The sequence below is a fragment of the Photinus pyralis genome, unplaced genomic scaffold (assembly GCF_008802855.1).
Source record: "Photinus pyralis isolate 1611_PpyrPB1 unplaced genomic scaffold, Ppyr1.3 Ppyr1.4_LG6, whole genome shotgun sequence".
In the NCBI taxonomy this organism is placed as follows: domain Eukaryota; kingdom Metazoa; phylum Arthropoda; class Insecta; order Coleoptera; family Lampyridae; genus Photinus; species Photinus pyralis.
In genome coordinates, this window is record NW_022170663.1 from 16,298,470 (window position 1) to 16,321,338 (window position 22,869).

The 22,869-nt window shown below is 36.0% G+C and overlaps 1 protein-coding gene across 1 annotated transcript; it reads left to right on the plus strand.

The window, feature by feature from the left end:
- Positions 1-224: 224 nt before the first annotated feature.
- Positions 225-21,767, plus strand: LOC116174510 (carboxylesterase 5A-like). Its single transcript, XM_031492444.1, has 11 exons — positions 225-266; positions 14,944-15,087; positions 15,133-15,264; positions 20,014-20,167; positions 20,218-20,403; positions 20,503-20,699; positions 20,747-20,921; positions 20,971-21,146; positions 21,203-21,332; positions 21,383-21,509; positions 21,575-21,767. The coding sequence occupies exons 1-11, from the start codon at positions 228-230 to the stop codon at positions 21,765-21,767; spliced, it is 1,653 nt and encodes a 550-aa protein (XP_031348304.1). The 5' UTR covers positions 225-227.
- The last annotated feature ends 1,102 nt before the right edge of the window (positions 21,768-22,869 follow it).

Genomic DNA, 22,869 nt, shown 5'->3' on the forward strand with positions numbered 1-22,869 from the left:
AACTCATTACGCGCGCAACTACTTGTAGACAGTGCGCCCTTATTACTCACGAGAAACTTTTCGGTACCTAAATTTATAATACGGCCGAGGTTATTTATCATAGTCACTCATACCCACAGGCGTTACTTTGCAACATTATTGTTATTCATAGCGTTTGCCTTAAGACGTGTTAGAAACATTCTAATCTCGCAGCACATAATAAATCACCTATACACTTTTCCTATTTTATGAAAGATGAAATGAATCGGGGGAAAACTTTCCAGCAAGTAGGTGACTTGATGTTTTAGATTTATTACAATAATGTACTGTTTCTGAAATGCCGCCCGGATACGTATCTCTACAAAACTTTGAATGAATTTTTCGACGTCAATTTTGTAGAAAATCAACGAGCTCTTCCTAATTTCTTTTGTGGCCGAGCGAATAACTCGATTAGTTCCTTATGACACCATCCTACCACAGGTACTTAATTTGCTATTACACAGGGTGTCTCGACCAAAACTTGAACCCCTTCATAAATGAACTTTCGGAACATTCAGAAGAAAGAGCGCCAAATTTGTTCGTCTAATCAGCTGCAGTTTAAATTTAATCCATATCATTTTGTGAGCACCCTCTTATCCCGATACCTCTTTTTCGGAGAGAAGTTCATATTGACAATTCTGACCTGCCCCTACGTGCTTCACCAATCACTTGGTTTGCGCACACGCACAACGCACGCTATAAGTGATATGTTTGGAATCGATAGCTTTAAAATAGAAAGAGCCACTGCTGAAATTTCAAAAAAATCGCTACACGAACAAAGAAATTTCAGTTTTACGACTTTTTTCTTCATTTTCATATGGAATTTGAACCAATTTAATTGTAAATTGTCACCGTATTAAGTAGCAATGAGAAAGTGCTTTTTTTTAAAATTTGTTGTGTCTGTTCAAAAAACATCAGAAAAAAATACTCACGAAATGAGAACATTTCGGTTTTTCTGGATAATCTTCGTATTCGGAATATTTAGGTTGCTTTTTTACCATCATAATAACTCTTTTATGATAGACATGGTGTCTTGGACACAGGAATATTTAGGTTGCTTTTTTACCATCATAATAACTCTTTTTCCAAGATCCCCATGATAGACATGGTGTCTTGGACACAGCGTCCAAAATCTCTGATTGCCGTTAATGGCTAGTTTCACAAATTGCTTTAGGAAATAGGTTATGGCTAAGAACTAAAAAGCCCCGTTTTATATTGCTCAACTATTTACTCGTTTTTAACTTGTAAGATCGGAGTGGAGGGAGTCATCAATTTCACGAGATATATTACATGGCTCTTTTAAGTCGGATTGATCTGTAGAAGAATCGATGAAACATGAGTTTAGTTTGTGGAATCCGAACGTACCAAGTTTGGGTAGTGAATAGCGATCACAACCACCATCACCTGCAGCATTGAACCGCGACTCTGGCAAGGTGTCAGCTTCCTCCGTCTGGTCTGGTTTTCCATCGGCATTTTCCATGGCCGTATCTGGAAACAGAAGTTTATGAAATGCATTAAACCTTCGTCCAAAACCTGTAATGAGTAAAATCGTATAACCATGAACTGAATGAGAGTTACCAACCAACCAATACATTTTGTGAGAAGCAGCAATGCAAGTACGCAGTAATTCCACTTAGCCGATATCCTACCTACCTGTTAAAACAGCTGGTCCTACGAAGGTTCCCTAAGGACGAAAAACTTAGTATGTTACTAACTGAAAAAAAAATTGGATACAAACCAAAAGTGAAGATGTTAGGAGTAGAGCACACACGATATAATTCATTATTCTGGTTCTTTTGATAGTGGTAATCGAACTCAGTTTCTATTTAACCTATATTTATTTGGCTCATGAAGTTGTAAATCAAACCATGCGTGTTGAATGTGTAATTTTACACTTCATTTCAAATGGCGCGGGATAGATTTTTTAATCACTGTTGCAATACCAGGTTCGCATTTTTTTATCAATAATTATCGTTTCATTTAAACGTAACATACTTAGGTATGCTATTTAGTTTAACTGATAATGGGGTAGAATTTTGGCGTTCGTACGATAACATCCTATGTTTGATACTGTATGTAAATGGCACTGCCACTCGTTCTATAAAATTACTCCTGGAATAGTGATAGTTCCGTTTGAAAATAAACCGATACAACGAAATATCGAAGGATCCTCAGTATTACAATCACTTTTAACGACAATTTATTTTAATCTTACAAAATACATTTTATAGTTAACAAAAATGCATCAAATTCATGTCTTGGGCTTTGAGATAATGCTCTTGGTTTTTTTCCCAACGATCTTGGTGCATAAATAACGATTTTGACATGTTTTGATCAAAATCCATGTGGTCCATAAAAATAGATCAAATTCATGTTTAGATCATTGAGATAATGCTCTTGATCTTTTTCCCAACGATCTTGGTGCATAAATAACGATTTTGACATGTTTTGATCAAAATCCACGTTTTCGCCAAAAATTCATCAAATTCATGTCTTGGGCATTGAGATAATGCGCCTAGTCTTTTTCCCCACGCTCTTGGTGCATAAATAACGATTTTGACATGTTTTGATCAAAATCCACGTGGTCGCCAAAAATGCATCAAATTCATGTCTTGGGCATTGAGATAATGCGCGTAGTCTTTTTCCCAACGATCTTGGTGCATAATTAACGATTTTGACATATTTTGATCAAAATCCATGTGGCCTCAGAAAAATAATTTAACATTTTTGAATCACACACATGCGGTTATCAAACGTGCACGTTATCAACTCTTTCAGCATCAAGATAATGCGTTTGAAAGCTTTTACAACTCTAAATTCATGTGTAAAGAATAATTTTGGGTACATTTTGCTCTAAAACTTTTGACCGAGACCACAGAGAAGAGTTATATTGAATTGTTACACATCTAAGAGTCATAGGGAATAATCTAGCGAAAGTCCGAACTCGATACATGACCTAGGGAATGAAATATGTTAATTTTTATTATATTGAGTTCGCAGTTTTTCCTGTTCCCGATTCACTCGAAGTCGTATAACTTTTGTTCCTGTTGAACCAGCTTCCTGAAAATCAAAAGCGTCCGTTCTTAATGTCCAACGTACCCGTATACCAAATTTCAACACAATCGGCCACTTTTAAAAAGAGTTAGAGCGCACACGGACGGACGGACGGACGGACGGACGGACGGACGGACGACAATACAAAACTATAAAGGATCTGAGGATCCTTAATAAAATAGTTATGGCACCTTGAAATTAGGAAAATGTACCACTTCACTGTAAACACCCTGCACCTATTACTAAATCAAACATTCCCATTATCAAAGTTACTCGGATTAATATTATTGCTTAATTTCGAAAAACAAGATCACTACGCTTAATAAAAGTGAGGCATATGGGGAATTATTCGAAAAAAAATTAATTAAGGCGACATTGACAAACAAGTATAAATTGTTTTTTAAACCGAAATAGCTTTTGTTTTGACATCACCAATGGATATATGTATTCCTTGCAGACGTCTCAATCGCCCCAATTAATAGTGCCGAGAAATTGCTCCGAAATGGTTACTTGGGGGGTTTTCGCAGTCTCAGAGTCCAAATCCGGTCTCGAAATTCCCCGGGGATGCCAGGGGAGGTGATACGAGGGAGGTGGCGATAACTTTTTGTAACAAAGCACCCGCCCTGAAGTTTCATACCCGAAGTTGGCTACACCGTATTATTTATGGAGTCGACCAGCTTTTCTGAACACCCGGTATCTAGAACTTTTGATTAATGTCAATCTGTCAGTGATGACAGGAGGCATTATAAACATTTAGCAATGTCACAGATGCGGCCAGTAAACTGGCAAGCGGCAGAAAACGTAGTCCGCTCTGCCTATGTCATGGAATAGTTATTTACATAAGAGTCAGGAAAATGACGCATTACTGGTGAGGAAATATTGAAGTGCGAGGTCCTTTGGAGCCGAGTAATTTAACCTCTGGGTCAAGTAATGTCATTTGCTGACGAGTTTTGTATTAAATTTTACTCGAAATCGTATGTTAATATAACATTTCAATTTTAATATAAAACTTTTGATTAATGTACTGACAGAAAGTAAGCATGAAAATGAAGGTTTCGGGACGATTTTGGGTAAAAAAATTGAGGAAGTAGTGGAATAATGGAAATTAGGGAAGGTAGTATCTAACAAATCCGGTTATTGTTTTTTGAGGAATTAAAAAGTGTTAATGAAAATTGATGGAGTGCAAATACCTGGTTCCTGCTGGAGGGAATAGCTCTCTCAAAAAGAATTACATTTTCTTAAAAATAAATGAGAAAAGATTGAAAGTTTAACAAGGGAGTTAATCCAAGAAAATTATTAAGATTTTCGTTCATTGTTTGGAGATTTTCTATAAATTGTTTGTGAGTGGATTTCGAAAATCTTAGAAATCTAAGGCTTTCATCAAAAATGAACGGCCGGAAGTGTAGATGGTGATGGAGTTGCCAAAAAATGATATTTTTTAATATTCGATTGACCATTCTAAACTACAAATGACGCTTTTGAATATTCATCCGACAATTTTAAAATACAAATGATATATTTGAAAATAAATGTGATTCTTTTTGAACTACAGTTGGAAATGGTGTAGTCCTATGGTTTTCAATAATATATTTAGTTCGTATCCTACTCGTAGCTCTGGTACCTGAGGCAAAAAAAATCTTGACGATTAATTTATTAATATGTTTTGTTGAAATTTTAACCACAGATACTTCTAGTAAAGGCAAACATATCGCATATAGCAAAAATCAGACTGCGCAATGCGAACATTTATGAACATATTTCGTTGAAATTTTAACCACAGATGCTTCTAGTAAACGCAAACATATCACATATTGCAAAATAAGATGTGCGAAAGCGTAGACTAAGCAATGTTAACTTTCTTATTTATTGAGATATTTCATTGAATTTTAGCCATAGATGCTTTTAATAAAGAAAAACATAGCTATACCCGTTTGGAAAGTACTGATAAATGTCTGGAAAATGCTCTAAAGCTACTCGCCTTAGGGTAAAAACCTTAGGCAAGGTCTCTTTTCTTGTCTAAGGTAAAAACCTTTTTACTTGTTTTGTATATCAACCATATGCATATTTTATGTTGTCGTACAGATTGATTTGCTCTTTTAAATATCTGGATACAGGATTTGAAAAACGAAAGTTGCATCGATTTCCAACCGAAAGTGGTGCCGTAAGTTTCAATATGCGATCAGATATGTCACATAAAAAATTGTATAACAAATTATTCGTATCTTGCCAAATAAAAGGAATACTGAGGCGATCCTCTTATTTCGAGTGTATAATTGACCAGTTTTCTAACCGTTCCCGGGGGATATTTAAATTACTTTTGCAGTACCCGAAAGCTCTCGTCATTTGGAACATGAGAGAAAACCTAGGAGAAAACTCATATTTTATGATTTCAGTTCCGTTTATTTATTAGTTGCCGAATTTATGTTGCAATGATAAGTGAAAACCAGGATAAAATGTGCAAGGACGCCCAAGTGTACGAAGATAATAATTACGAGTGAGCCGAGAATTTTTTACTAGTGGTTAATTAGAAGATTTTCAACAAACATCCGTACATATAGAAAGGGGCATTTTTTCTCTCGTTTTCGCTTTGAGAAATTGTTATTTTCCGTGTGCCGTAATTATGTGTTTAGCCAGTAATCGACCGCCTTGAACACGTACCCTTCCCCTGGGTTGACCCTTTCTTCAACTGAATTATCTGTGACCCGAATCATTTCCCTGACCTTGACCAGGAACAAGGAGTAGCAACTTCTGGTAGGGCCCGTGATCAACCGTATCGACCCTGCCCACTACCAAAGGTTATTTAAAATGAAATTCTATTTTGGGAATTACACATTTAGCTTTTGATCCAACTTATTTTTACCATTTCATTATAAGGTTTGCGGGGTCATCATTGCTGAGTTCGTCGCAAGGATAACCCGTGTGTGAGGGGATGGGGGACATCGAAGGGGATAACATGGTGGTAGGTCTTCTATAGACATTGATTTGCAGGAGTGAGTTGGAAGTCTAAGAAATTGAGAGATTTATTAACAGATTCGATTTCTTTTGTGAATATAAGATAGGGGTGGAGGGTGTTAAGGATATGAAAACAGCCATTCAGGGTGGTTCTGTTGCAACGAGGGATGATAAAGGCATCTTATGTAACGGTTTAGAAGGATCAAAGATCTCGCTCAATTATAACATGACAATTAATTTTTACCCACGGCTAGCCCAGTAATAAGAATCTTTTCTATACCACCTACCACACGGAAGTTTGGCCTTTAAATAAATACTCATATGACCTTAGTTGATTAAATATATTAATGAAAACAAAGGCGATCGATTTCCATTTTTTCCTGGATGTAAAGTATTGGTTTGATTTTCATAAAAAGAAATATAAAAAATGCCTATTTCGTGATCACGTGTCCATGACAAATTTGATGATTGTCTAAACTGTCGTCTTTGACACATAATAAATTACTGGTACATTCTCCTACTCAAAATATACACATACCTCTGAATGCTAACAAAATTTTAATCCAACCATAGGAATGGTATCACTCAAATTAAATGAAAAATTTTAAATCAATGAACAAAATAACCAAAATCCTTTGTTTGGATCCGCTTCTTAACAATAAGTACAATACAAAATCTGTTTCGTGCAAGTAATTTTCACGGGCCGATTCCTAACTACTTCAAACGAAATTCCTTATGCAAATTCCTAAAAATAACCGACCACTACTTTAATGTGATTATGCACAGGAATAAATAACCCAATGTACCACTGTGTTGGTATTAATGTTTTCCAATTTATTAACTAGGTTTCATTGCAGGTATTTGTCTCAAATTCACTGCCGTATGCCGTTGGATACATTTTTTTTATTCATCACAAAATGCGCTGTCTAATGATTACACTCAACTTTGAGGAACTTGCCTTTAACCAACCGTTAACGTTACATTTGGCGGTCCAAAATATGTTTCTTTGTTTATCACAATGAGTTTTAATGTGAGTTTTAAAAACCCCGTTTCTGTTTGAAGAGCGCTTCAGCGACTCGAGAATGTTCCTTTGAACAATGTTTACAACCCGTAAATAAAAGACCTTGTTACGAATTAGGCTAAAACGTTCCAGCGCACAACTAAACGTGCAGGTAACTCGCAGCTACGTTCTTATTTAGAATTTTTAAAGTAGATAAACTTACCCAAAACAAAAGTTTCAGCGCACCTATGGTAAATAACCACTCGCGAAATTAGCTGCGAAATAATCGCAGTTATTAAATAACACGTGCTAGCTCTTTGAAAGTCTAAACTCGTCTGCCGATAAACCCCCTTACGGTCCGGTATCTCTCTTCGCTTATCGCACACGTTTACCGAAAATGTACGTGTTGTAATCGCTAGACATATTCTTGTTCACGTTCGCTATGAAGCGGTATATTGAATAAAAATACAAATTCCAAAAATACTGTTAAAATCTTAAACCGACCAAACCAAAGCAAACTGACAACCCCTATTTTAGAAATTTGGTATAAGTAAGAGTTTTCAATAAAAAAATCATAATTTTAAAACTGCTAGGGGTTAAATTTTTATATTGATGAACATGAGGTTGAGTAAACCTCTTTAATCATAAACAATCGATGTAAAAAACATTTTTCGTGCACTGCTACCCTAGTACCAGAGAACTGTTACGTAAAATAGTATTTATTCATAATTTTTCATAAAAAAGACTTTTGTGTTTATGTATATGGTGTTTCTAGAACTATTTTAAGTATAATCAAAGAAGGAAACAACAATTTTTGAATACGGTGTGTAAGAATGGTTACATTTACGTTTATGTCCCAAAATGTTTCCACGGCTAGCCCACTTTGTTAAAATTACCTTGATCCAATTAGTAAAAAAATAACGGGCTCTTTACCTGAAAATTCAAAAATTGATCTCTTCCGCCACTTCGACCATTTGATAGCAAATAAATACAATATATTGCCTTCCTCTACAGCCTTCCAAAAAATCAATTTTATGTTTGTTGGAACATCCAGTATCCCAAAATTTGTACTGCGTTCTCGTACGTGGCGTACTAAATTAAATAAATTTCGGTCATGTTACAATTGATTTTTCCTCTCCTTGGAAAATGCTGCTTCATTTAGAAATATGGGAATACACTGCTTCAATGGTTCTATTTAAGGTTTAAACTTCAAAATTTTTAGGACACGGTCCGTATTAAAACGTAAATACAAAAAAACAATTTACCTTATTTATATTGCGCCCAAATCTACCCTCCGGCCATTTCAACTTTGGGCAACTGAGACATCATCAATTTTAGGATTTGTGGAATGGGGTCAAGAATAGATGTCGTTTAACCCTGGCTCGTAACGGAAGGAGACCTATTCGTTCACAAAATTCCCGAGAATGCTCGATTTAGCGGAATCCAAATGATCGAGTTGGTTTCCAGCTGTATTAATTAAACACAAAGTTGTTTATTGCGGGAGTTTAAGTTTATACCGTCGCGTCGCCCTTTTTCTTACTATAGAAATTGGAATTGAATTCTCACGCTTTTTCTCGTGATTAGTTCGTATTTCACACATCTAGTTCACATTGTTTTTTTGCAGAACCACCATATTTAACACTGAGCTAGAAATTTATTTCTTAATTTGGGAAAGCCACCGTAAAGCATCGTTCCAAACACCAAAATCTAATAAAAATTCCTAGGAGAAAAAAATGTATATAGCATTGTGAGTAGAGCCCATATCGGATACTGTACTTAGGGATGCCACCGAAAGAAGTGACCTAACGTTACACTAATTCTCGCGAACCTAGGCGGTCTGAAGGTCTGAAAATGCATACCTACCTTGCACCTTTCAAGTATTGAAACACCGCTGTATCGCCTATGGTGCAAGATTTTCACCATTTCTCGAAGAACAACAAAAAACCTCGCGAAAAACCAAGACCCCCTACGCAACACGGTTACAAAGTTGGCGCTCGCCCCCTGGTCGAAATATTCTAAATTTGTCACAAATTGAGATAGGGGCCACAAGAAAAAATACTCTAGCGGGCTCCCGTTACAGTTGTAAAAATTAAAACTCTCACAGTAAATAATTGCAGTAAGTAAATCGAAAAGTTTATAGGAAAATTCAAAATTTTGTGGCAATATCTATTTTGTGCCCACTCTACCCCACCCAAGCTGCAACAGTTTTACTTTAATTTAATTATGAGTGTTTTAATAATTAGTTTATTTACATCGATTTTTCGAACTTTAATAATACACATGTTTTGATAAGATATACGTAACTATCTGTGTATAGTTTCGATGGATCCACGTGGAGATAAGATTTCCCTCTGTATTGCACAAAACAATGTAGTATCACAAAAAATAAGACGTCCCTAAAATTGGAGTACCTACCGATGTATATGGTGAAATTATCTAAAACCATAATACAGGATTTGGAAAACCTTTAATAAGTTAATTCGGCTAAAGGATATTTAAAAATTCCGCTACAGCTGAATACCGAACGACCCTCGAGATCGTTTTTGGGCTGTAAATTTTTGACCCGTTAGTCTACGTAGCTGAAAAATAATAGCGACTTTTCTTATGTCACATGTGTACCAACTTTCAAAGCTATCCGACGTTGTCATGCACACGGACAGACAGACGGACAGATAGCACTACAAAATAATAATATGTGCAGAAATTCTCACGAGCCTGCTTGATGGAAGATTTTGTAAAAACCTTTCGGGTAACATTTGGTAAAGGTCTTACGTGGAACGGAATCTCTAAAGGGTTTAACCAACACACTATTCCTTAAAAAATCTTCGTATTATCATGCTCGTACATGCTGTAAACAAGAGCATTTAGGTTTGGGTTTAAATTTTTGAATTTTTCCCGCAGACATACGCCTTTACGATCCACCTGAAAAACAGTCTCGTTTATTTTTACTTCTATTTCTGTGTCTATTTGAATTAAATTACTCAGATCCTATGCAACAATTTGAATGATTTTACATACAGGATGTCCCGACTGCTATTTCCAATACTTAAACCGAGATTACGTTTTTTTTTCACTACAGGGTGGCTCGCTCTCATCTTCGGCATTGTATTAACCTCGAGAAAATATCCTTGTAAAAAATTTTTTTGCATATACAATAATGTGTAAATCTTAGAGGGACGTTTTACGATTGGGGATAGCGGTTGCAATTGAAGTGACGGTAAATCCTAATACAAAACTATACCCGCCATCGGTAAATCTCGCAAATATTTCTTTCTGATGAAAATTAACATTTGTAGTGGTTCGTTTTGAAATTAAGGCCTCATAAGAAGAAAAGGGTGGACCAATTACGAATAATTGCGGTAGTATGACACGGACTCTACATGCGAAAAAAGCAGTTCGATAGAGAAGCACCGTTTTCAGAGTCACTTTGAAGGATCGCATCCGCTCAATGTACCATATTAGAAGCTCTTTAAAGAACAATTAAACTGCAAAAGTTTGAAAGTGGGGAATTATTAAAATAATAGCCGCAGCCGTCTTTCTGCGATAATTATAATTTAAGATCTGTACGTAAACCCTAAGTATTTAAAAGGGTTTTAAGAGTGACGAAAAGTTAGAGTCGAGTTTTGTTTATGTTGCCGGATGGGGGAGAGGGCGCGTTACTTTGCATTCGTACAATGCAGAAGCCTTTTCGCGAGACCAGCCCTTGCGAAACCGTCAACTCGTTTAAGGATCGCAAAGTTCATAAACGTATGCTAATAAGTCTGATCAAATTTATAGTCCTGCGACTATAAAAGTTTACACGAAAAAGTTCTTTAGGGATTTTAACACTTTCCTGTTTCTTTATTCTTTTGAGAAACAGTTTGCATATTTACTCTTCATTTGGCCTTTTTATTAGTTTTAAAGTTCAACGATGTTACAGCTAACGATTCGGTTGCTACGTTTTCTGCTTGTTTCTCTAAAAGATTTTATTCTTAAACTTTTCTTAACTTAAATTTAGATTTTAAGTAAACGTTCGGTTTTTTATTTTTAAGAGCATTCTTCTACGTCAAGCTGCATAATAAAATGACACTATCGCGAACCATCTGTTTTCCTCCATCTATTCTTCTACAGTTTTAAATTTATAAGCGTACATCTGAATCCACTTCTGATACGGAAGGCTTTACTCTTGCAGCTAGTCGAAATTTGTTACATAACATTTGATCTGATCTTTTGTAGTACGAGTAGATATTAGTTTCTTAAAGAAAGAAAATTGTTTACTTGTTTAATCCCGATCGCGTTACCGAGATGATTGGAAATTTGAAACAAGTGGGCCAAAACCAAAGAACCAAAACGTCCGTCCAATTCTAGTTTTGAATTTTTTTCAAATAATTTTTCATATATTTTCAGGTAATTAAACACACTGTAGGACCGATATTTTATGGTGGTATCCTTAGTGAGCATGAGTCCATGACGCGGTCGAATAAGTCATGGTGTCGACCCGATACGAAAAATCTAAAGCCCCATTGCTAACAACAGTTATAGGGATGCTCTCAACCTGCAGGTGCATGGAAATGAGGGACATATATCGATGTTACTCATATATTGGCCTAGGGTTCTAGTGAGAGGGCCGAGGTGGGATGTCTATCCTGAATAATTCACGTGCGCGCGGCGTAACCTTGTCTCAAATAGGTGTGAGCTCTATCTTCGCCCTTCAGGTTGTCATCTCCAATGACTTGATCTTGACGCAAGTTTCCACAAAGAAATTGATCCGAACACAAATGCGCACGTATATTGGCAAAACATAAAAATGCAACGCTCACCTTGATTAATTAGATGTTATCCAGAAAAGTGAGCTCAATTCCCGGATCCATAAAATCTGCAACAAAAGAAAACTCCTAAGCTGCTGAGTTCGGAATGTAATGAACTGAACAATGCCTGAAGGGCCTCGACTTACTCGCAGTAAGCTCACAAGTACGATACTTTTTCGACCAACCTCTCCAGAAGGAAGTGGCGGGATACCATAAATTTCGCGTGCAAAAGTCGACCATAACTTAACAGAGTTCGCAAAGGTAATGAATCCGTACTGAAGGTAACAAATTAATTGAAAGTGATAAAAATAGCTACTTTGCTACGGTGAAGATTACGGCAGTTGTTTCCTTGTTGAGGATCCAATCCTGTTATCAAGTTCCGTTCATGATCCAGGTGGCCTAATTCATAAAATTAGAACCCTAAAAGAAAAACGAAGGTAACCTTCTTGGTTGATAAACTTAAAAATGTACATATACCTCTTTAAACAAGAGGGCCAATTATAGATGAATCTGCAACAATCGTCGATGGAAAATCGTATTAAATATCAACCGGAACCTAAAGAAGATATGCTGACAGATTAAATGCAAATGGCGTACTTACAATCAAATGAACAAGAGTAACTATATCCTCCTACTGGAGTTAACGGGCGAAATTCCATTCACAAATTGGCGCGGAATCCCCAATTAACGGAATTTAATCGCCAAATATTAACATATATGGATGGGGGCAATTAAAATTCAACGCGTTCTGCTGTTTAATTAAACATCAACTGCGCAAATTTTACTCACTTTGTTTTACGGATTTCGGCAAAAAGGGCTAGTTTTCACCCCTATAAAATGAAAATCGCCCATCGGCATAATATAGAACTTAATCCCAAATTTTCATGCAAATCGATGCATTTTGAAAAGTTTCCGGAGGTTTTATACAATTTTAAGTTTCGTTTCCTGGACTACATGCACGTTAGTAAAGGAGGTATTACATTGCATTGGGGTAAAAAATCACCCCCCCACTTTTTTTATGGAAATACAAGGAATCCGAATCAAACAAAATCTCGATTATGTAGATCTGTCGGTCCGTCTGTACTCTTATTTCCGGCTAGTTTGGAACCAAATTTGGTACACTTATTTCCAGATATTAAAGGGCGGAATCGCGCATGGGCATATGTGAGGGTGGTACCTGTGCTGGCCACAGCAAATTTGTTAGTTTACGTATGGCTTCTCGAACCACGATTTGTGATTCAGCGCTAAATCTGAAGCCAGTTGTTCTACAAGTTGCATTATTGAAGTAATCCATGGGATCACTAGTTCCTGTTGGAAGATTCTTGACTATATAGTCCAGGCAATACAGAACATATGAGGATCTTAGTTTACAAAATTAATGGTAGTTCTGGAAACAGGCTAACTATGTTTTTTGGGTTGATGAATCCAAATTTTTAACTTCCCACCAAAAATTCCCTCCGCAACACCCCAAAATCTTGAAAAATAAGAAAAGAATATGTTTTTTAAGAAATAGTTTTTTGTAATACTTACAAATTTGAAATGTAGATATAGTATGCAACCAAAAACATCCTAAAAAATGTTTACGTACTAAGCACGTAGGGAGCGTTCGTGTTCGCTCTCCCTTCACCCGCTTTATCTTTTGTTTTAACCCCCTCCCTCCTTTAATCTCAAAATATCATATGATCTTTTTGTCGCATTTATTGTCTACAAGACGGTTTTAAAAAAAAGCGATATTTTTTTTCAAAATTTGGAGGGGTTGCGGGGGAATTGTTGGTTGGTAGTTGAAAATTCGGATTCATAGACACAGCAAACATAAAACAAGTCCAGAACTACCATGTATTTTGCATACTAAAATTATATATTTCCTGGACTATGGATATGTTTGTGCTTCCATGATAAGCAAAACCTTGTATACGTTTTTAATATCTCAAAAAACCCTAAAGAACCCTCTAGAACACCCATGCATTAATCTAAATTCCCTTCCTAAATCTGATTCTTTAAAACGGTAGCTTGTGGCATGCCGATGTGGTTATCACCAATTTGTCTTACCTATTCCCCGATGAAGTTAAAAATGGTGGCGGTGTTTACTTCTTTTTCTGAAACTACTCCAGAAACAACTACTTTGGTCTCTAAAAAGGGTGAAGAAAATGTAACTTTCCTCTCTTAAAAAAATTGCTAGGATAATCTTAATAATCACATTTAAACTTGAAACATACCCGTACATAGATTGCTATGTGTCAAACGTCATTATTGCATACGATAATTTTTCAATTTTGATTGGAGTTTGAGAAAAAATTACGTATGAGAAGAAAGTGCGTTTCAACTCTGGTTCAAATTGACACACTCGCTGCGCTCATGTGTCAAAAACTTTAACTTCGAATTGAAAAACTCCACTTTCTTCTCTAGTTATACAAATAACTATTATCCGAAATAGTCATGAAACCTTCATTTTTATGCCTACTTTATGTCAGGGAAATGTTAGATTCCTTGAGGGAGGCAGACCAGCCTACTTTTCCTGCCGGCTGTCACTTTACCAACCGCAGCTGTCACTTTTCTTGCCGCACCTGTCACATTGCTATATGTCTATAGTGACTCCTGTCATCATTGACAGATTGGCATTAATCAAAAGTTGAAATTTTATATTAAAATATGATTTCGGGTAAAATTTAATACAAAACTCGTCAGTAAATTGTCATTACTGACTAGGAAATTAATGTACTCGGGCCCTTGTACTTCAACGTTCCCTCGCCAGTAATGTGTCATTTTCCTTTTATGTAATAGTAAATAACTATTACAGGTAACTGTCAGTGAACTTATTACTAATTGTAGGTGTACAAATACCGATAAATATTAACTGTTAACGTTTTTATCGCCCACACATGAAGTACCTTATCTGATGCTATTCAAATATTTAATTGTGCACAAAAGCTATAACATGTTACAAATAAGCAATCTTTTAGAATTTCTACAATGACTGTGACATGTTCAGTCTTGTTTCTGACTATATGTGCTTTGACTGTTGTAACCGTCTGTTTACCACAAAGAGATGGTTCACGTCTTTCAGAAAAGTTTACAGCGCGAGTGATTGTAATTTACACGTAATGTAACAAATACATCCATCTACTATTGCAGGATTATCAGCAACCAGTTGTCAAAATCAAAAATGGTATGAAAATAATTGGAAGAGTGAATAAAACTGTTGACGAGCAAAAAACCTACTTTACATTTCGAGCGATACCGTTTGCTCTACCACCAATCGGGGAGCTTCGATTTAAGGTTATTTACCAGTTAATTTCAATGTACCACCGCAAGTCTTTACAGCCGCCAGTTGCCTTTCCAGGAAATCTGTCAGGTCAATTAGTTAATGCGACTCAAGATGCTGCCAAATGTATCCAGTTCAGTTCACCCGGAGGTTCGGAAGACTGCCTGTACCTGAACGTCTACACACCTCAAGTAAGATCATGAATAATAAATTATTGTTGTGTTAGTATTCAGAGTTGTCCATCTGTCTGTTTCGTTCTGTTCTCTACATGTCAAAAGAATAGTTTGAATCAGACTAAAGTCAGATCAGCCGATCGGTTAAACTTCTGGTTGGGAGGGCTTAGAACAAGATCCTTTGGAAAACTTTGAACGCTGATTTTGGGGACCGAGTTGTTTCACGCGTTTTTTGTTTCTTAAGTGATTGTTAATTCTAATTTGCGTGCTTGGTTTTACTGAATTATAATGAAGCGTTGTGCTGGATCCATGCATGATGCAGATAACATAAGAAAGAGGCGCTTACAACATTGCAATGATATGATGAAATATTTAGAAGATGACCCAGTTAACTTTGCTTTCAACTTGATAAAGGATCAGTCACCTACGATAAGGTATGAAAGCGGAAATTAAATTAAAATAAATAAAAAGATACGTGGGTTCAAAAACCACACTATTAAATGACTTACTCATTTAGTGTTCATCAAAACATGATTCGAAAAACTAAATCCTAGGCTCCACACTGCCTTAAAACATGTGTGGAAAAAACAGGAATATTAATAAGTACAAAAATTAAGTAAACAAATATAATTATTGTATTTACCCCTTTTACTTTAGTTTTGCTTCCATCTTTGTAACTGCAAGATTTAATACGCTAATGGCAATCTCTCACTGATTTGTTAGTGGTTAATCCATCTTGCCTGATATTTACAAAACGATTTTGGAAAAATGAGGCGTCGGGTATTTAACTAAGAAGAATCACTAGTAATCGGAAACTAAGAAAACTGCAACTTCTTACACTATGTAACAGTAACATTTATTACATTGCAACAATGAAAGAGAATTTTGTATCCCTCTTAATTTGTTTTTTACCAAACGGACCCAAGCAATGAACAATAGATGGTTAAAGTACTTTTTCTGTTAATGTTTGTTGGAATGAACGGACTTATAAAGACTCCATGGAACAAACTGCTTATAACGATTAGATGCCGACTGGATTGAATGTTGAGAACGATTGCTGTCTTAAAATTTTCATCAAATTAGATTCCGGGGAAAATTTTGAAAATAACGAAACGTTGGGGTTATAATCGGTCTTATTGACCAGGAAAGTTTCTCTATTCTTTTTAACTAGTACAAAACTAGTGAACAGATAATCCAATTGATATTTTACAAAAGGGTTTCGTTTCTACACCGTATACTTAAATTCATAGTAATGCGAAAATGTTTCTTCACAAAGAGTATGAATGTGTGTACTTTAAGCCAGTCGCGCGAAAATGGTTCACGATAGGCGATAACGAAAGAATGTTTGTAGTGCGTTTATTTTTAACAGGATACGAACTTTGGGTTCTTTATTGTTTCGCGCCACCCGAACTAGGAGTTTTCATTATTTGGATTAAATATGTCGTCGTTAAGTTAATTTCTTAATTATGACTTTTTATCAACACTCGAATATCCGTAAATTTTGGAGAGACCTTAAAATGTTGGTCACTTCTGATACCACGTCAATAATCTGGTCAGCCCAACGATAAAAAAGGCGAATCTCTCTAGAGGACCGTACTGGTCGCTTCGAAATTCAAAACGCGAATCCTTTAATTATTATTTTAAATGTCACGCGGAGTACGATACAAAATGACGTTTGGTGCATATGACAATCCTGTATCTATGGAAACGACCGCGACGACAGAACCTAAGCTTCCTATTTTTGACGTCGAAATTAAATTCAGAATTGAAAGTTTACAATGTTTTAAATGGTTTCTGCTATAAAATAAAGTTTTGTATTATACACGACAAAGGGAAACTAACCACCTCGTGAAAATTAATTCACTCAATGGTTAAAATATCCCTTCATCGTCTTATACAATAAATTAAGCAAGCAAACTTCAATCAACAATCATACAACGCGCCTTATCTCAAAACAAAATTTTATAAAAATGCACCGGAATATTTAAATTTGAAACGCTCTGCTACCAATTTGTAGGCACAGGAGAGAGCACCCTTATGTATGATAAACCCGTAGATCCCTTCAGGAATATAAAAATGACTTCAAATGCAAATGTTGGATCAGGAATAAACCGTGCTTCAGGCTTACTTTGATTTAACGGACGATAATCAATAATAACAACAATAGCAATAATCAACTGCCGACGTTTCGCAATGTATACATGTACGTTAAACTTGCATTAATTGCCATTAACCTTTTTACCGGTTGCCGTTTTGTTCGTAAAAAAGTTGCACTTATTACAAACAAATTGGATGAAACACTTTGATTAAGAAATGAGTCTTCTGTAGGTAACTTGGCATTACCAAATATGGCGCAACGGAATGTTTTTGCACCCTGCACCCAAACCCTTAGGTAGTAACAATTAGTTAAAACGCGACACCCACGTTCGTTAAATTTGTTAAAAATAGCGGCACTGTCTCCGACGTTAAAAATTAATCATTTCCAAAATGTTTAACTTAGTCTCCGAGCGTTTCTTTTAGACAGTACGGTTGAGAAGTTAACGCCCCTTTGTAATTCAAGTTCAGGTAACAAATTTTACAGGCATTCAAACAAATAACAAATTCCAAGCAAAAATTGACTATAAAAATTAGATTTCCAATTTCGATTGGGTTTCGTGATCTTTAAAAATTTTTAAAAATCTTCTTGCTCTTAGTTGTTTTAGGATACCTCTTGAATTTTACCTTCTTTCCAGCTAGGAATCTTTCTCCCAGGTTAAACTCGATTTGTACCTAGCATATTGTTGTGAGACCTAACCTTTACTTCTGGGAATCCCACGAATTACCTCTAGCTAGCTCAGTTGTAATTAAAATGAAAACAAAATTTTTATCCGCATCTCAAGGTCCAGCTGGATTCTGCCACCCTACAGCATTCCAACAATGACATAAATAGGTGGCTTAACCAAATCCTTAAATTCCAATATGAAACTTTACCCCCAGATTTAAACAACTTGAAACAAAGTAAGAGACGCCGACAATTACCTCTCCTTGACTCTAATAAACAAAACCTGGATTGCAATGACTGGTTTAATTTCAAACAAAAAATTGCGTAAATTTCTGTTTTACAAATTGTTACAATTTTAAACAGATAAATGACACACACAAAAAAAAACAAATTACTCAAACATTACAAAAAAACAAACATGACAAAACAAAACACTAACTACTACTTACTTTTAAAATTAGTCCGAAAAAACGTACTCCGATAAAAAGAGGTAACCGTACACAAACACGCAAACCAACCACTCAAACACCGACGTCTTCTCTCTTCGGGTACCCACAAATTCAAAACTTCCGTGTTTCCGCAAAATAAAAAAAAAACAGGACGACGACAAACTTCTTAAACTTCTCAATAATTCTTCTTAAAACGGCAGACACAAAATTCTAATTAAACCTGGATCCAACTACGCAGGAAAACTTCCACAAAATTCAAAAAAATAACGTAACCGAAGAAGCGCCGGTTGGCTTTGTAACGACCAAAAAGCCCCGCTCTCATCCAAAATTTTCTATTTAAGCCAAAAGCCCTTCTCCTTTCTTCAACATCCCGTCCTCCAATCACGCGAAGCGTCGATTTTTCACCTTCTTGCTAAACGGCACGTACGCCCGGCAATTCTGCGAAGAACCTTATCTCTACTTCGCGCTATACCTCGTTAACGGCAAATAAAATTTAAAAAGAAATTTACATCGAAAAAAATTCTAGGAATAATATAAAAACAGAACACTTCTAAGAAATTGAACCAAAACTATAACATGAAATTTACGCAATCCTGTGTCTCAAATTATTAATAACCCCCCCCGGTTAATTAAATGAACTAAACAAAATTGTCACATCCAGACGCTCTATAATTTCTTTCAAGTTACAACTAAAACAAAATAATAATAATATAATAATCATTTCCAAAATGTTTAACTTAGTCTCCGAGCGTTTCTTTTAGACAGTTCGGTTGAGAAGTTAACGCCCCTTTGTAATTCAAGTTCAGGTAACAAATTTTACAGGCATTCAAACAAATAACAAATTCCAAGCAAAAATTGACTATAAAAATTAAATTTCCAATTTCGATTGGGTTTCGTGATCTTTAAAAATTTTTAAAAATCTTCTTGCTCTTAGTTGTTTTAGGATACCTCTTGAATTTTACCTTCTTTCCAGCTAGGAATCTTTCTCCCAGGTTAAACTCGATTTGTACCTAGCATATATTGCTAAGGTATTAGAAGCTGTCTTAGAAATATTTTTAGAAACAACGGTTGTTCGCTGTTGATGACAGTCTTGCTGTTGAAACGCGTTCGATATTTTAATATACATTATTGGTGTGTTTGTTGTAATTTTTATAAGAAACCTCTTTGGCTAAACGTACCTATTACTCAAGTTCTCCATTTCAATTTTAAAAGATAAAAACCTGCTAATTATAATAATGACTTCATGTTAATGTATTGGCGGGATAACTAAAAAAAGTTCCATTTTTGGTAATGAAGATCAATTTTTGGTAAAACGATCCAGAATTGAAACTTTAACAATGCTTTAAATGGCTTCTGCTATAAAATAAAGTTTTGGATTATACACGACGACAAAGGGAAACTAACCATCTCGTGAAAGTTAATGGCTAAATGGTTAAAAGATCCCCTTATCGTCTTATGTAATAATAATAAATAACTATTTTTCACCGTTACGTACTACTTGGTGTCCTTTATCTATCCTGAAAAGTTCCCAACATTTCAATGTTATTATTATGGCAGTTTCAAAATTCGTCAGAGCTGCGTCCTGTAATGGTATGGATTTATGGTGGCTCATTTATTGACGGTAACAGCGACTATTCAACTTATGGTCCAGATTACCTAATTAATCAAGACGTTATCGTCGTAACCCTTAACTACCGTTTAGGAGTTTTCGGTAAACACAAATTGCGTGGGGTACTATATTCCATTGTATTAATACTGCAGGGTTCCTATCGACAGAAGATTACGTTTCGCCGGGTAATTATGGGTTGAAGGATCAGATAATGGCTTTGCGATGGGTTCAGGAAAATATCGAATATTTTGGTGGTAATTGTGGTAAGGTCACACTTTTTGGGGAAAGTGCCGGATCAGCTTCAGTTTCCTATTTGACGCAGGCTCCAATAACAAAAGGTGAGACACGCAACAACGCACACAGTACCAAACATTCAGAACATTCATGAAAATCTACTTACTTACCACTAGTAAGTTACCATTCCTTTGATTTTGTAGGACTGTTCCAAAGTGCGATTATGGAAAGCGGAACCTCACTTAGTTCCTGGGCATTAGCACCAAATGGTAGGGAAATAACGCTTCGTATCGCCAATATATTGCTGATAGATACTAGCAGTTCTCAAGCAATAGTAGAAGGTCTGAGAAGGTTGGACGCCGCGGACCTACAGAAGGCAGTGCGTGCGGCGTTTCTTCAGGTTGGTACTACAGTCCTCTTGTATCTACATACTATTCTATTTTACAGGATATATTGAAGAAAAACCAATTAACTAGCATGCCATTTGGTCCAACTATCGAACCAATACATCCAGGTGCGGTTGTAGTTAATTACAGTTACGAGCAACTTCAAAATGGTTTACTCCATAACATTCCTTACATTATTGGATATAATTCATTTGAAGCCCTACCGTTGATTGATCGTAATTTTTTCCTTCATTTTAACAATATGATTTAACAAATTTCGTTTAGTGCTTAAGAACTTTCGTTTGATTTTGAGTCAATATGATCTGGACCCAACTCGTTTAGTAACGCCAAGCATGAATGTGCATGACTCGCCAACGAAACTGAACTTGAGCTTACTAATAAAAAATCATTACTTTGGAAACACGCCAATATCCTTATCACCAGATGAGTCTATTCTGCAGGTAAGTACATATTTTCGACGTAGAAACGTTGTGTTTCCTAAACTGTGAACGCTTAGTTTATCAGTGATGATCTGTATGTGAGACCAATTTTGAAGACAGCCACGCTATGTTCTCAAAGCGCCCCTGTATACCTTTACAAGTTCTCCTACCAAGGTGCTTTAGGTTCGGGAAAACGAAAACAACGCGGTTAGTATACTGCACTAGGAGGCCTGCGTATATGTAATAAAAATTTTCAGGTGTCGGACATTCTGAAGAATTGCCTTACATATGGAGAATGGCCAATAATCGTAATGAAGTTAACCCCAGCGATTTAGTAACCAGAAAACGTATGGTGACTTTATGGGCTAACTTCGCTAAGTATGGGTAAGTAAGCACTCTCGAACTAATTAGAAATTATTGGGGTAAATGTTTTAATGTCCATCTTACAGGAACCCCACTCCCGCTCCCGCTACGTTGCTTGAAAATGTCACTTGGCCTTTGGCGAACGAAAATGAATTTGGACTGGGATATTTGAACATTAATGTGACATTAAACGCTTCAAGAGATCCTGATTGGAAATCGTTTTTGTTTTGGACAAATTTATTTAAAAAATTTGGAAACCGTCCATTTACCACGTATTAATCTCCACTGTGGATATGCATATGTAAATAGCTGTTTCTTTTTGTTCATTTTTCTTTTTTTGCATAAATAAATGATTATTTGATATACCGCCACTGGTCTTATGTTTGGGTATGAAATCGATAAATCGGTAAACTAAGAAATTAAATGACAAAACATTTACAAAGGGCACGGAAGTCATAAATAAGTGAAATATTGAAATGATGCAATCACTTTAACACCCTGAGTGAGATTTTGGTTTTCTACCAATTAAGTAAGTATAAATACCAATAGATAACCACATGCGTTGCATCAAACAGCGTCTGATTTAGTTGTGTCTAGTATCATTGGAAGCGCGCTAATTTACGAAGATACGAGGCAAATATAATCATACATAATAATAAAAATGAATCATTTCCCCATTGTTTAACTTAGTTTCTGGGTGAATAGTTCGCGTTTCTTTTAGACCGTTCGGTTGAGAAGTTAACGCCCCTTTGTAATTCGCTAATTTTTAATTTAATGTAATTACTACTCACATTTTTTGTTTTGATCTTCAGTATTCACTGTATAATTTCTCTAAATCTGCATTCAATTCCGCAGCACACTTCGCTCGTCCGTGGTCGTATATCTACTGACCGCCCTGTTCCTGTAACGGGTGTGATACGGTGTGTGAATCATACGTTATCAAACCGTTTTATTAAATCATCGTACGTAGATGCTACAATAACGAGACTTCAAATAAATGTCAAGGATAAGTTCATTATACAGGGTGGCCCAACGAGAAGTATACAGAGGGCTTTTAGGGTATTAAATTTAGAAATTTCGAAAAATCCTCGAACACGTCAATTTTGTATTCGCGGGGGACAACTTTTGGAATACAAATCACGAACTCAAGTCTTCACCCCTCTTCGTAGGGAGCTTAACCCCTAAAATTTTAAATGGAATCTTATGGCAAATGGCACATTATTTGAAAGCCAATTTAATCGTGATTACTAATCTGCTTTGCTTCTTAAATTCTATAGCGAGGTGACGGCGCCCTGGTGGGACCGCCCCGGCCGCCCTACCCTCTACGCCGCCATTGAACACTAACGCTTGGTTTGACAGATATTCATTAAAATTTTCATGG

Excerpts from the sequence above, each read along its gene's own strand:
- LOC116174510 (XM_031492444.1), top strand. The coding sequence starts at position 228 with ATGAAAGATGAAATGAATCGGGGGAAAACTTTCCAGCAA. Across the intron at positions 267-14,943 it reads GGGGGAAAACTTTCCAGCAA|GATTATCAGCAACCAGTTGT; the intron begins GTAGGTGACTTG and ends CTACTATTGCAG. Across the intron at positions 21,510-21,574 it reads GCTAACTTCGCTAAGTATGG|GAACCCCACTCCCGCTCCCG; the intron begins GTAAGTAAGCAC and ends TCCATCTTACAG.